General features: G+C 34.5%; 1 protein-coding gene across 1 annotated transcript; it reads right to left on the bottom strand.

Annotated features, from left to right (window-relative positions):
- Positions 1-2,740: 2,740 nt before the first annotated feature.
- On the bottom strand, positions 2,741-4,705 carry LOC132054773 (uncharacterized). The gene has a single exon (XM_059446743.1). The coding sequence runs from the start codon at positions 4,650-4,652 to the stop codon at positions 3,168-3,170; it is 1,485 nt and encodes a 494-aa protein (XP_059302726.1). The 5' UTR covers positions 4,653-4,705; the 3' UTR covers positions 2,741-3,167.
- Positions 4,706-15,847: the final 11,142 nt, after the last annotated feature.

The following is a 15,847-nucleotide window of genomic DNA, read 5'->3' as shown; positions in this document are numbered from 1 at the left end:
ATTTTATCATGTATTAAGGTGCTGAATTGAAAACAAGTTGTAATCCGAGTGTCTATATGAAAATTTTATAATATCTATGATTACAAAATTTGTCATTTAAGGTAAGATGGTCAATGTTTACGCAAGATCCATTGTAGAATTTTGAGTTGAATGATTTTTCTATATTCATCAGTCCTGATTTCTTGGCATATTTCATCTGCCATCTGCTACCAGAAGATGATAAAATTGTCTAGATATTTTGGTATCTAGAACCATACCTAGAATCTTCCCTAAACAAGTATAAATAGGGTAAAATTCTTCTTTCTTCTTCTTCTTCTTCTTCTTCTTCCTCCTCCTTCCTTCTTCTTCTTCTTCTTCTGCTGCTGCTTTTTCTACTCCTCCTTCTTCCCTCCTTCTGCTGCTTCTTCTGCTCCTCCTTCTGCTTCTTCTCCTTTTCCTATTGCTTCTTCTCATTCTTCTCCTCCTCCTTTTTCTTCTTCTTCTTCTTCTTCTTCTCCTCCTCCTCCTCCTCCTTCTTCCGTTCCTTCTCCCTCTTTCTTGTTATTATTATTATTATAACGTTTCCCAAAAACACTTCCCATTAAATTATTCAAAGCATTCAACTGTTAATGCTTCCTCAAGAGACTTTTCCGTTTTTCGACTGTTCACTTGTTATATCCCGTAATATAACTGAACAGTCAAGTTGACGACTCGTTTCATGCGCAACAATTCGCCTGGGCAAGAAGGCCATGAGTTGTTTAGCCTCTTAGATCGAAGCTACGGAGGCTAAAAAGTGATGAGCCAAGTCGCTGCTAAGAGTGAAAAGCTTTTGATGATCGGAAAGCCATTTGGTTCAAGAATTACTGCCGCATGAAACGGGCCGTCAACTTGACTGTTCCGTTATGTTAAGGGATGTAAAAAGTGAGCAGTCGGAAAATGGGAAAGTCTCTTTGAGGAAGCATTTGCAGTTGACTGCTTTGAATAATGTAATGGGAAGTGTTTATTAGGAAACGCTATAATAATAATGTCAACAACAGAGAGCTTGGAGAGCTGCAAGAAATGGTGAAGAAAGGCACTGCTGTCAGAACCATCTCAAAGGGCTTTCTTGAATTGACTTTGGTTATAAATGACTCAGGCCACCCCTATTTGTACTTGTGTAGGAATGATTCTAGATATAGTTCTAGATACAAAAATATCTAGATAATTCTATAATCTTCTAGAAATATGTAAGCTTCTAGAACATTAGATTTTTCTTAAGTACAATAAATATTAAAGATATTATAATTTAACCTTCTAGAAGCTCCGGTAAATATCCATTTTTTTAATTCTTTTTAAAAATCAACTTTAGATTTTTGACATGGTATGCAACTCTCTGAAAATTAATCTTAATGATTATGAAAACGTAAGAGCAAAGTATAAACTTCAAAATTATCGAATATCATGATTTAGTACTAATATAACAAACGTATGCTTTCATATTCTGAAAATGGTCAATGATATAAAGTAACGTTGCTTACATATTAAAATATGTTTGTCTCAATGTAACAGATTAAACAATCATTTAAAAATATATCAATCGTGTAGCGATAGATAAACTTAGAATCAACTTCACAAGTAAATAAACAAGGGATAAGTCTTACAAGGTTTGCTTTAAGCAACGTTTAGTCAAATCACTAATTCCTCGAATTCTAACTCCTAGCTTGCCCCCGTGGCTTCTTTCTTATTTGGTAGTGTATGCCAATGAGAGCTTTGAATCAATAAGCTCATAATATAGGGGTTCAATCAGAGGCTGATTCAGGATTTAGAGGTTCTGGGTGCCACTCTGCTATAAAAGTAGACGTATTGCAATTTACATGGTCCAAATAGAGTAAACATTAGATAGGTTGGATCAACTATGGGTTTCGGTTTGAGTTATTTATCTTTTCGATTTACATAGCCAATATTATTCCAAGTATTATATTGATCAACTCAAGTTTACAAGCATAATTGATTACTCCTATAACATAAAGAAGATTTCTCTTCTAAATTATCGTGAACCAAGACTAAACATACCCTTTTCTCTTGTATTTTGTTCAATCATTTAAATAAAAATTAATTATAAGAAACAACAACGGAAGAGAAGCTCGGACAGCAGGGAAAGATTATTAAAATTTTGACAAAAAGAGAGAGAAAATTTGGGAGAAGAGAAGGGTTTGTTGGAACAGAATCGATCCGGCATCCCTGGGAAGGAAAACATGGCTTTTAACCACTGGCACCACGGCCTCACTTTGTTCTCAGGGAGGCACGAGTTATATTTATAAGATATCTTATACATATATACATATATACACAAAGTTTCAACCGAGTGGTTCGGGTGGCGTGGCACTCCCACAGTCCTACATAGATCCGCCCCCGGGTTCAATTAGCGCCAACTTCAGGAGAGAGCGATCAGGCTTGAAATGAATGGATGAGTGTAGGCTTAACAGTGAACACGGACCCCCCAGACGAGATCAATGACTTCAATAAAAGAAAGACACAGTTTAAAGTGCTAGCTATGCTTCCGCTTCTGGAATAATGACAACCTAGTCTGATTTCCCTTCCGGAAATGGCACAAGTTCTTCTATCACAACTCATTTTTAACTCCCAAAACTAAACCAAACCTAACCGTTACTCCTTTTTAACTTGTTAGCAATACAGATTTTGACTTTGACTTGCACATGATGCAGGAGAGGAGTAAAAGAAGAAACACAGATACTAACTAGAAAGGAGGAGGAAGCAAGAAATCAACTTCCATAAATAGTATGAAAATTTCTACAAAAATCCATGCTTGACTTTGAGAATATTCAACTCCATTTATTCTTTTGGCTACAAAATTGACACAAAACTAAGATGTGCAAAATAATAAAAATTCTAGATAAAACCCCAATCTTCTATGCTCTTTGAGGATATTTCTGTTACCTGTCAACTTTCCTCATCGAGTCACTTCCAAATTATTCTTGCAAAGATTAACCTAAATTGAAAAGTAAGAAAAAATACAAAAAAATTCATTTTCTTGTAGCAACGTCAAGCCAAGCGTGAGGATCACCTGAACTGAGTAGCTCTGACTTAGACCCCGTCTATGTGTTGAAAAATGCACCAAGTACAAATAATTAGACAGGACGTGGTAAATTCCGAGCTCGAACCTGTAAAATTTAAATCCTAAATCCGTCTCAGATTCCAGAAGTAATCGCAACCTGACCCTGTTTTGCTTTAAGAACAAGTTCCTCTGTAGTTGTCCCAATAATCTCATTAGCCCTTTTGAGACCAATACAATAATACCTCCCAATTTCATCCTTAGACACAATACCTAATTTCTCTAGCTTTGACACTGCATCATCTACATCAAAATTGCAGCTTATAGCAAATCTCTCTTTGATTAACTCCTCACATCTTGCATCAAGATCCAATAATGTAGCTTTCCCTTGTTCCATCAGTATAAAATACGAAATTATCACTTCTTTAACCTCTTGATGAATAACGTCGTCGCATAAATGAAGTAACGTGCCCCGTCCACTGTCCAATTGTTTATCATACATCGATTGAGTTATCAAGTTTTGATACTGAGCCATGTTTTGTTGAAATGTGAAGTAAATCTTCGCGCAATAACCGATCACTGTTGAGAGAATCGCGAACATGACCCACGCGTCAGCTTGTGGCATGTCGAGTGATGTCACAACCGCGAAAAGACCAACAACTGCTGATGCAACAAATTGGACCCAATCCATTGGTGTTAAACTTGGATTTTTTTTCTCAGGCAGGACAATTTCTAAATCAGCCATTGGGATGTTTTTCAAATGTTTGACATAAATTCCCCTGTCTGGCTTTTCTCCTTCCTCGGTAGCACGTCTATATACGACGATGATCCTCTCGAACGTTGGTTCTTGGATCGTGATCTTGCTAAGGATGTTAGGCACAGTTAGTTCCATATTTTGGATACGAATACGTTCAACGTAGAAATCTTGCTCCTCTTCGGATGGGATTCGTTTCTTTCGGGGCTTTTTATTGCGTTTGTATATTCTTTTCCCAAAGAATTTGTCCCCTCCAGTCTTTTTCATCAGCCATTTCCACGTACGCGCGATGATCATATCAATTTTCTCCATTATGAACCAATCCGTCGTCCTGTCAATTCCAATGCCACGACGAAAAATCACATACTTGTCCGCAAATTCAGGAAGTTTTTCGTCACGTGGTGCAGTCGCGAAATATTTGGACAAAAGCTTAGTGTCGAGTTTTGATTCATCGACTGTGATTGGAAGGTTCAATAGGTACTGGCCGGAATTCGCGACTTCTAGTTCTTCATCGCTCGCGATTTTGAAATTGCTCTTGTCCATGACTCCAAACAAGTATTTCAAGAAATTTTGCTCAAGCTCGTCGATCTCATCGTCTGATAAATTTTGTTGCTCGAGAGTTTGTGCCCCGTGGACGGGGTCAAATAACGCGTACAATCCCATGAGGTCTTCGAATTGTATGTTGTACCAAGCGCGAATCGTGTACTGAACTCTGTTGCATAGCTTGAGAAATTCATTGCGATCAGAATCGTTCTCGATTAAATTGGCCAGTGTCATAATCAGCCTGGATTTGAGTACTGGAATAACTGATTCGCGTTCCAATCGAATCACTTCCTTCTTCTTCTCTTTTTTCTTCGTAGGGTCCATCGTGTTTGATTAAATTGTGTTTTTTTTCCAGAAGTGAAATGAAACAGAATGTTACATTTTCTTACTTTATATAAATTTGAGATTGAACACTCTTAACAGTAAGGAGAAAAATAAGGTAACAGTTGTAAAAATGTAGGAATTAATGAATGGATGAAAGGTACTAAGTAACTGTTTAGTGTACTGTTTTTCTAACTGTTGGCCTATTTGCCATTGATTTGCTTGTGGGATATGTTTCTTTTAAGGTATTTGTGACGTTTGTTGTTTGTCTGAAACATTTGACTCAGTAAACACGCAAGAAATGTCTGATGTACTTACATATGTATTTAAATATGAGCTTGAGTTTTATATACTGACTGGGTAAACTTTTTGTTATACTATAGGGTCACTTATAAGGTAATTAGATATAGGTCTTTTGATAAGCATTAAGTGGAAAGGTGATAAATATAGTAACTAACCTCATATTAAAAGTTAAAAGCCACTGATACCTAACTTAAGAGTGACTTTGTAAAAAGAGAAATAAAGAAATTCAGACAACAACATACCCAGTGAAATCCTACAATATGGGGGTCTGGAGAGGGTAAAGTGTAAGCAAACCTTACCCTATCTTGGAAGGTAGGAGGTTGTTTTCGAAAGACCCTTGGCTCAAAAGAAAAAAATTCAGACATGGAAATCAATTAAAATTCTCGAGCGACTACAAGTAGTCGGATAAAATGGGTAAGTAAGCACTTATCAGACCGGTGATGAGGAATTAGCCACCATTTAAAAGTAACTAATATTTGGTCACCTATAATAAGTTAAAATACCCCTAAACTAAACATGTAAGACTTAAGCTTTTTATTTTTATATTTTATGAATCGTTTATGGAGTTTGAACTTATAAAGGTTTGAAGTCCATGAATTGTTCATGGGTTTTAAAACTCTAGTAAATTTTCACGCTTAAATTGTAAAAAGTTTGAACCTCATGACTAATTACCGGAGTTTGAACTTATAAATACTTGAACTCTATGAACTATGAGTTTGAACTCAAGGACTCTTTCCTTTTTCGTGATTCCACCTCTAAAAATCAAAGAATTTTGTCCTTGAGTTTGAACTCAATGAAGAATTTGAATTCAATGGTTCTTCATTGAGTTAAAACTCAAGAAAAGAGTCTTTTAGTTTATGGATTTACAGCTGAGAACTCTAGGATTCTGTCCATGAGTTCCAACTCCCGCACAATACTAGTCAAAGTGAAAATTCAAGGAAAGAGTCAAAGAGTAAATATTTCTACAGCTAAGAACATGGGGCCTTCATTTTTGAGAAGATTCCTTGAATTCATGGTTTTACAACTGAGAACTCAAGGATTCGGTCCTTGAGTTCGAGCTGGAGTTTCACTTGTTAAATTTCAAATTCCAACGACTGTTTTCATGTTTGAGCTAGCAATATTTTTGTCCAAATTTTACTTTCACCTTAAAAAGTGGCTATTTCTTAATTACATTTCAAATAGTGACTAAATATTCATAGACGATCCCAAAACTGGCTATTCCACCTACTATTCCCGAGAAGTCTCCACAAATCATAAACTGCTTCTTCATCTAAAGGCATAAAAAGTAGAATGATAATCGGGCAATTCGCAGAATTGCTCTTCTTTTATGGTCATCTTTAAATTTTGCCCCTCATATTTGTGGTCTTTAAGTTTTGCCCCTCATATTTGTGGCCTTTAAGTTTTGCCTTTCGCTTGGATACCTGAGGTTCTGGGTTCAAACCCCCGCTTAGGCATAAAATAAAAAAATAATTTCGCAAGGCAGGGCTGGAGGGATTGTATGCCGGATCCGGCATAAAGTCCTTAAGGAAAAACTAAAGTTATGCCGGAGGGGGCATAACTTTTCCTCAAGGCATAGTTTAGTTATACCTTATGGGGCAAAACTTTTCCTCAAGGAACTATGCCTTATGGGGCAGACTTTTAATTAAGGCATAACCAAAAGTATGCCCCATAAGGCAGAACTTTTCCTTAAGGCATAGGCTTTGCCTTATAAGATAAACTTTTAGTTATGCTTTAAGGAAAAGTTCCGCCTTATGGGGCATACTTTTAGTTATATATTATGAGGCACACTTTTAGTTAAGGCATAACTAAAAATATGCCCATAAGGCGGAACTTTTCCTTAAGGTATAACTAAAAATTTGTCTTTAAAAAAAAAAAATATTTAGTTTTTCCTTAAGGATTGTCTGCCGGATCCGGCATACACTCCCCCCCAGTCCTGCCTTGCAAAATTATATTTTTATTTTATGTCTGAGCGGAGATTCGAACCCAGAACCTCAGGTGTCCAAGCGAAGGGCAAAACTTAAAGAACACAAATATGAGGGGCAAAATTTCAAGACCACCCCAAAAGATGGGCAATCCGTGCAAAAAAAATGACGATAATCCAACAATCAAAAGGTTAGAAAGCCCAATTAAGTTTGTTGTAGCAGAAGGTAAAGTCGCCCCAGTAGCGACGGCCATGGACTTTTTTTGTTGTTGTTGCGCGGATTGTCCTCTTTGGTCTTTAATTGTTGTCCCTGCTTCTCATTTAATAAAAAATTGTGAATTAAAGTACCCTTATTTGTTGGTCTACAGAACCAGAGATTCTGGGTTCGATCCCCAGAAGAGTCGAAAAAATAAAAAAGTTCGCAAGGTAAAGTTTCATAGAAACTATAACTTATAAAGTGAGTTACATCGAAACTATGCTTTGTCCGGCCTACTTTTGTAGAAATTAAATTAGCCGGCATAAGTTTATAGAAACTTTTCCTTGTCCGGCATATATTCTGTAAAAATGAAGTTATGCCGGATGACTTAATTTCTACATAACTATATTGGACAAAGTATAGTTTCTATATAACTTTGCCTTGCGAAATTAGGTCATAAATCCGATTTTTTTTTCTTTCTTTCTTTGATGTCAGGGATATTTTCGACCACTTTTTTGTTACTTAAAGTACCGAAGCGGAAAAAGTAAAGACCAGCGGTTTGGGAAACAAAAATTAAAGACCACCCCAAGATAGGGCCATTCGTGCGAATTGCCCGGCTATGGGCAATTCGCAGGAATACCCTTATTTTGGGGTGGTCTTTAATTTTTTCCCATTAAATTGGTGGTCTTTAATTTTTGCCCTTCGTTAGAACCCTTTGGTTTCTGGTTCGAACCCTCGCTCAGTCAAAAGTTTAAAAAAAAAATCTATAGGTAGTGTTTGGATTCGCAAGATAAAGTTTAAAACGGTAGAGTTTGCAGTCAAACTCTACCTGATCAGGTAGAGTTTTGCCTTCAGGCATGCCAAAACTCTACCTTAAAGCAGAGTTTTGCTTTCAGGCATGCCAATCCGCACAAAAAAATGTTGATCCAACATTTTTGGGTCTTTGCTCTGTGGGTTGGACTTTCACGGGCAATTCGCATGAATGCCCTTATTTTGGGGTGATCTCTAATTTTTGTCCCTCAAATTTGAAATCTTTAACTTTTGTCCTTCACTAAAAATCCTTTAGTTTTGGGTTCGAATCTCCTCTCAGTCAAAAATAAAATAAAAAATCGCAAGGTAGAGTTTGGATTCGCAAGGCAGAATTTTGAAGACAAAAATCTGCCTTAAGGCAGAGTTTTGCAAAATTCCACTTTACATGCAAAACTCTGCTTGCAGGTATAGTTTTGCATGCAAAATTCTGCCTCGCGAATCCAAACCTTTGTTTTGCGAATTTTTTTTTTTTTTTTTACTAAACTGGGGTTCGAACCCAGAACTTTGAGGTATTAGGCGAAGGGCAAAAATTAAAGACTACCAATTTGAGGGGTGAAAATTAAAAACCAGTGCTTTTGAAGGGCAATCCGTGTTAAAAAAAATGGACTTTCACAGGTGTCTTCAGCCCATATTTGCAGCTCTCTGGGTTCTCACTAGCAAAGTTGGAAACTTTATATATATAATTGATACTTTGGAGATAAGGGAAGGGGTAAAAGAATGTGAGACAATTTGGACATCAAAGAGTTGTAATTATTTATGGAATCGCCACTTAACATTTTATTTTAGGTACATTAAGTCACTAATTTATTTTATTTTTGAAATCAATAATTAATTACGAAGTACAAAGAATTAATTATGGAAAAAAAAAAAAGAGAACCATTTTTGTTTAAAATGACTCCTATAGTCTGCTAACCTGAGATACTAAGTCTAGGAGGTTCATCTGACAAAGGGAAGGTGTTAGAAATCCTTCAAGTTCCGTGTAAAATAGGTTTAGGTATTTAGTCTAAATTAATTTCCTAACTCTGTTTAAGGCATTAAGACAAGAAAACAATAGTAAATCAAATAATGAATAAAATAATTACTACAAACAGGAAGTTGAAAGAATTACCTCGTGACACAAATTTTCACGACAAATAGCACCAACTCTAACTATTATTGGCGTTTAGATTTCAATTTAGAGGCCGAACTAACTTGTTATCTATGAGTTTACGATAATCAATAGTTTTTATCCAAATTCTATATAAGTATTGAAAAAACTATTAAATATTTATGCATTTGATTGTAAATTCGTTTATTATTACTATATTAACTTAAGGTTACGGTAAAAATCCGTAAACTTTAAATTCTGGATCGGTCTCTGCTTCAATCGTCCATACAAATGACTACAAATAATGATAACTTTTCCCCATTATTTTTCTCTTTTTTTATGCGAATCTATAAGAGAGTGGAGTATATTTAGGTATATAGCAAATTGTTGGACTAAAGGGGATCACATCACATGGTTTATTATTTGTTCAAAGTGTACAAGTACCATCCAATTCAGTTGACCTAATTTCTAAAGCTAAAAAGATCTTCTTTCATGCACATCCACTATCTTCTAATGCCTCTTATCAAGCATCTCATTACTTTGAATCTTTGATACACATGTCAAAAGCAATTTTTCTTCAAAATGCATCATCACTAATTAAGTTTGCCTCCTCCTAGATAATTCATCCATCCCAATTTTTGTGGTAATATTTAGTTAAACATAAAATTTAAGAAAGAAGAAAACACTTTTGAAATATGTGATTTAAACCAAGTAATAGATATTTCTGTGATTATAAATCATCTCATTAAGAGTAAAATGTAAAGTTAAAAGTTAAACCGTTTCTAAATTAAAAAAAAAAAATTGACATTCTTTTACAAGTAGAAAGAAATTATATGCGCACTCATGTGTTTGATCTGTATCATATAAATTTACTTGTAATTAACTTATAGACAATTGAACTATGTTTATTTTACACTATCAATGCATACAGCTTATAGACTTGATTATGTAAAAGAAAAGTAGTATGCAACTGGTGAAAAAAAGAAGTTTATAGGGTATAGACACAGAAAAGAGTTGATTCCTTATATAGTCACTCAATTATTCGAAATGTTATAATAAAATCAGTTTTCGTTATTTTTTGTAACAAAAAAAAATCACTCAATTATTTAAAATGGATAACAAAATCACTCTTTTTTTAATTTTGTTACAGAAAACCCATGTTACAATTGCTATATCACACCATTTATATTGTTAGCCAAAAAGTACATATTCAGTAACTAATTTAATGATGTGACACACAATATTTAAAACTAAAAACTTAAAACCCAATCACTTTAATCAATATAGGACCATCGACTCATTATGCAAAAGAAATTTAGTATTCGTAGGGTACTATAGACACGGAATATATGTGTGTGTATAGTATATAGGTATAATATTAAAATTCAAACTATTGGAGCATCGAATGATTCTAAAGCTATTTAAGAATAACATGTTTGAACACTAGGTTCAACATGATAATTTTAAATATATCAGACATGTTGGAATAGTTTTAGATCCCCTAAGAATCATATATTATACGATTTTTGAAGGGTGGCAAGCATTTATTTGTGATAGGTAATTGAGTGTGTAGGCATAAGTTCCTCAACCACATACCTCGTTTACTATTGGATCACTCGTGACCTGATCTTGTCAATTAAGTGGAATTCATGTTTGTGAGTGATAATTTAAAAAAAGTGCTTAATGGCTTAACTACCTGTATTGGGATTTAGGGAATTTGATAAAAATATTTAAGTATTTTTTATATTATTTTTACTCCATATTTTAAAAAATGTACACACTTTAAGAAAGACATTTAGAGGGTGTTTGGGTGAGTTTATAAGCTAGTCAGACAAATTTATACTCACTTTAATTTATTTACGTATTCGGTAAACACCCAAAGTGCTAATCAGCCAAAAGTTGTAAGTCCTTATGACTTTTTAGCTTATAATCTATTGGTTTGACCAAATATTTACAATTTCTCCTATGATATTTTTCTTAATTCTCAAAATATTCTCCCGATAGAATTCCTCTCTCTTCCATTTCTTATCCTTGTACATATACTTTTTAATTTATAATATTTGTAAATAATCGCAAGGACATATTAGTCATTCAGCAGAAAAATTATTTATCATCACTTTTTTATCAAACATATAAATTATTTATCTTCAGTTTTATCTCTTTTACTCAAATATATAATTGCTTTTTTATAAATTCAGTTTTAGGAACAAATAATATTTTTCCAGCATTTAATGTTTATCAACTATTTTCAATCAGCAAAGCCAAACGTGCTCTTAATATCCTTAATCAGGCATAAATGTATTTGTCTAAACTATGTTCTATCTCTTCCTTAGACGTCTCACATAATTAACTCTCCACAAACTGAAGCAGTAAGGAATTTGAAAAAGGAAGTGTAATATACTTCTTATTTTTCGTAAAGTCGATCATTTGTAACATATCTAAGAGAACTTATATTTAGGGCCCAAAGGAATATTACTTTTATGGGGCTAAATGGCATGTTTCCTTTTTGTGCCTATTTAAAGGCCAGATGTTCTTCCAAGAGAGCCATTGTGAGCTTTGCATACTCTTTAAGTTCAATTTTTCTCTTCCAAGAATAAAAGTTAGGTGCAAAGTTCTCTCTTAGAATATGGCAACTTTGGTACATGAGAATTTGGCATGCATCAAGAGTTGCAATGACTTGAGCAACTTTGAACTCTCTCAAGAAAACCGCGCCCTTCTCATGTCATTGCTTGACGAAACTCAAGGCGTAGATGATCATGGCCATGACGACAAGAGATTAACGAGTGTGATTAGATCTCTTGAAGTCGAAATCGATCAACGTATGATGGAGGGTCATGATTTGTTTGAGTTTCAAGAAAATAATCAAGGGGTTGCCAATTTTGAGTATAATTGGCAATCTTGTGATCAAAGTCAAAAAAATCCAGAATCAAATGGTATTACTGAATTCAATTGGATGGAAATTGAGATGGAGAACTTTTTGTATATGGAGACTAATAATAAAGATGATCATGAGGTGGATGGTGTGTCTGAATATTGTTATGGTGTTTGCTTAGAGGAACACAATTATAATTCTTTTTTGTGGGATGATCAATATCCTCAGCACTAAGACTATAGGCTGAAGTTATTGCCCATTCATATGTAAACCAAATTTGAAAAGAAGAAAGATATATTGTTATTCTGAATTTAGGCACTGCATATTTGCAGTCCTACTGGCAAAATCTAATTATTGAATCAGAGGCAAATTCATAATTTAAATTTGATGGATTCAACTTTAAGGTTATTAGATTAAGCTTATTGTAATTTTGAACTTATGGGTTCGGAATTTAATATTTGCTAATGATAAAACAAATTGTTGATGTACATAGAACAACAACTAACAACTAAGCTTTCGTCCCGAAAAGGTTGAGAGTTGACTATATGAATCCTCACTAATCATGTTTCTTCATTTAATGAATGCTAATGTAATGAGTGCCTAGGTAAGCACGTCTCAACGATAACTGTATTGTAAGAATTCATCATAAATTGACTCTTTTTACACTTATTGTCAGCCTACTGCAACCTTTCTCCTTTATGACTTGGGATCAGTAATGTGAGCAAGCTTAGCGGACGGAGTTGTTGATGTACATAGCTTGTTGGCACAAAATGTACAAAGAGGAGACAAGGATTTGACTAACTTCAAATCAAAGTCAGAATGCTTTTCTTTTCAGAGTTTAAGATTTGTCGTATAAAATGGCATCTTTGACACTTGAAAACTGACTAGCATGAATTTATATTACTATTATTGACACTGCTGTTCAAATATATAGATCCTAATTCTATAATTTTCAATGCTTCAACTAATACCATAACATCTCATGTTTCAAAAACTTTATTATTCAGTGCTCAATAATTGTTTCTCACTCAACCGGCTACCAAATCAAGGTCCTAAAATATTATTTAATCACAAAGCCTATTCGTTACGTCAAGCTAGATCACTAACTCCTAATTTTTGCTATAAAATATCAATATATCTTACAGATCCTTAGCTTACACAGAAATTGCTTGTTTTTAACAATTAAGATTCATTTCTTTGAAGCTTCCTTCTGCTTAGTGGCCCTGTCACCATTAAAATAGATCTAGCACATGTTGCCTTGTCTGATGCCTCTTCTTTTTCTTTTTTTCTGCCATTTCAAGGCTGCTTTACAGTTCAGTTCTCTATCTGTTCAAATTTACAGATATTATGAAGGTCCCATAATATCATTTAATTAAGATGCCTACAAGTCACTACACTTCATATTTTCTAGAGATCCTGTCTCTCTGTTATCGACTTGATTTGTTCCTTACACATTAACCAAACATCGTTTGTTTCTTAACGATTACAATTCACCTTTACAAAGCATCCTTCTGGTGTAGCGGGTCATGTTGATCGGTCGTTGTCATAAAAGAGAGCATAATTAGTATAACTGAATACTAAGACAAGACAATTTGTTCATAACCGATGTTATTATTTATTCTAAGTTGATACAATATAATAGCTGCCTGGCCCTTCCAATGTAATGCGTCACTAGGTAAGCAGTGGCGGATCCAGGATTTTCATTCAGGGTGTTCGAAAAAAAAAAAAGAAGCTAAATATACACTGTAATTTTTTGCCGAGGGTGTTCAAAAGTTAATATATGCACATAAACACAGAAAATTTACCCTATATATACACTGTAATTTTTTGCCGAGGGTGTTCGGGTGAACACCCCGGCCCCCAAGTAGATCCCCCCTATAGGTAAGCACGTCCCAACGATATCTGTATTGTAAGAATTCATCATAAATTGACTTTTTTTACACCGCCGGCCAGCCTACTATATCCCTCCTCCTTTACAATTTCGCATCTGTAATGTGACCAAGTTTACGCAAGGACACAGAGATTTGATCAACTTCAAATCACAATCAGACTGCTTTTCTTTACAGAGTTTTAGATTTGTTACACAAAATGGCATCTTTGGCTATAGAAAATTGACCAGCATGAACTTCTATTATTAACATTGCTGTTCAAATATAAAAATACTACTCGTAGTACTATAATTATCAATGCTTCAACAGTTCAACTAATACCATAATATTTCATGTTTCTGACAAGGTGCTCAGTGATTGTTTCTCACTCAACCAGTTACCAAATCATTTAATTATGAAGCCTATAATATACTGTCTATCTGATGTATATTGTTTAAAACTTACATAAAAATGATTTGTTTGTCAACAATTGATATTGAGATTCATTTCTGTGAAGCTTCCTTCTGCTGAATGGACCTGTCAACATTATAATAGATCTAGCACATGTTGTTTGTCTATTGCCATGGTTACCAGAAAAATAAACAAAGAAAAAAGTGTTAAGATGATTTATATATATCACCTATAATGTCTAAATGTGTTTGTTGCTGGTGGTGGTGGTGGGAGTGGACCCTGAATTAGCATAAGTAAAGGGGCCCTCAATTAAAAGATCATAAGTTTCATTCTTGACATTGCAAACTCTTTTCTTATCTCTTCCATGGCAGCGGTTCATTTTGGTTCTATCGGAAAATCGCCTCCATACTCGAAGAAGAACTTTGGGATTCTAAGCTTTTTTTGAGAACTGACAACTAATAGAACTAAATAGGAGAAGGTCCCATGATTCTTGGACGAGAACTAAAATAGTGTATATCAAAGATTTTAAGTTATATACACTGACAATGCAAAGAACTTCTATACTAAGACAACTTTGTTTATTCAGTACGACAGGTCCAGGGACAACTCAGCATCACACGTCCAAATATTGACTAGTACATGAATACTATGAAATTATGGTATCTATCATTTAAGAATATACGATTGCACATGATTTGTTGGATCATCAACCGATCTACACGTGGTAGGATCAAGTTGTTGCCATTTCATCTGCATATTTATAGGCCTATATAACTATGTCCATCAATAACACTTACATTGAATTCACATTCTCTTTTGCCTTCAAATTCCCATTGCAACTAAGATCCATTCATTCTTTTTGACTTCTATTTCTCCTCTATACAACATGTCAAGCTCATTCATTAGTGAAGATCTCAGATACATTACCACTTATGATGACTTCAATGATGTTGAGTTCTCAAAACTTGATAATAATATTCTCATGTCATTTCTTGAAGAATCAGAGATTGAAGAAAGTGATGAAGAAAGGATCAGACAAGTGATCCTTTCTTTGGAAGCAGAAATTTCTCCTGTTCTGATCAATGAATCTAATTCACTAAAGGATTGCACATTCTCTGATACTTCGAGTGAAGTGGAGAGTTGTTCGACATCATGTGATCTTGAATTTGAATGTATTGATTCAAAGATGACATGTTCTACTCCTACTGATGACAAGAGCATATGGTTCATGGATTATTCCGGAGATAGTACTGATGATGTGATTGAATTTATAGACACAATCGAATTTTCACAAACGTATGATGGAGTTTCGTTAATGGAGGAACATGATCAGCACACCTTCTTGTGGGAAGAAACCTGTGAATCTATGCTTTATGAATATATAGTCTTATAGATCATCATTATGAAGCTGTCAATGTCACTTTAAATTCTATAAAATTTCTTAAGTTGTTATGAGCTCCTTTAATTTTCTTTCTGTAATAGTGTAGCAAAGCCACACTAAATGTAAATTCTCATTTTTGATATATCATGTCTCCCCAAATTTGGTGTTAATAGTAGTAGTAGTCACTTCTTTAATGCTTTTGCACGCTTCTCAATTGAATTTGATACCATATCCAGGCTGATGTTTTTGGCATAGCTCATAAAGACAGCAGAGATGTTTTTGGTTCACGTCAGCACCCTCCAAGCCCCACGAAAGAAAAAGAGTGACAGACCAGTGGTCACTACCAATC

The sequence above is a fragment of the Lycium ferocissimum genome, chromosome 4, assembly GCF_029784015.1.
Source record: "Lycium ferocissimum isolate CSIRO_LF1 chromosome 4, AGI_CSIRO_Lferr_CH_V1, whole genome shotgun sequence".
NCBI classification, from domain to species: Eukaryota; Viridiplantae; Streptophyta; class Magnoliopsida; order Solanales; family Solanaceae; genus Lycium; species Lycium ferocissimum.
Note: the sequence above shows the minus strand (reverse complement) of the source record. Positions and strands in the feature narration are given on the sequence as shown.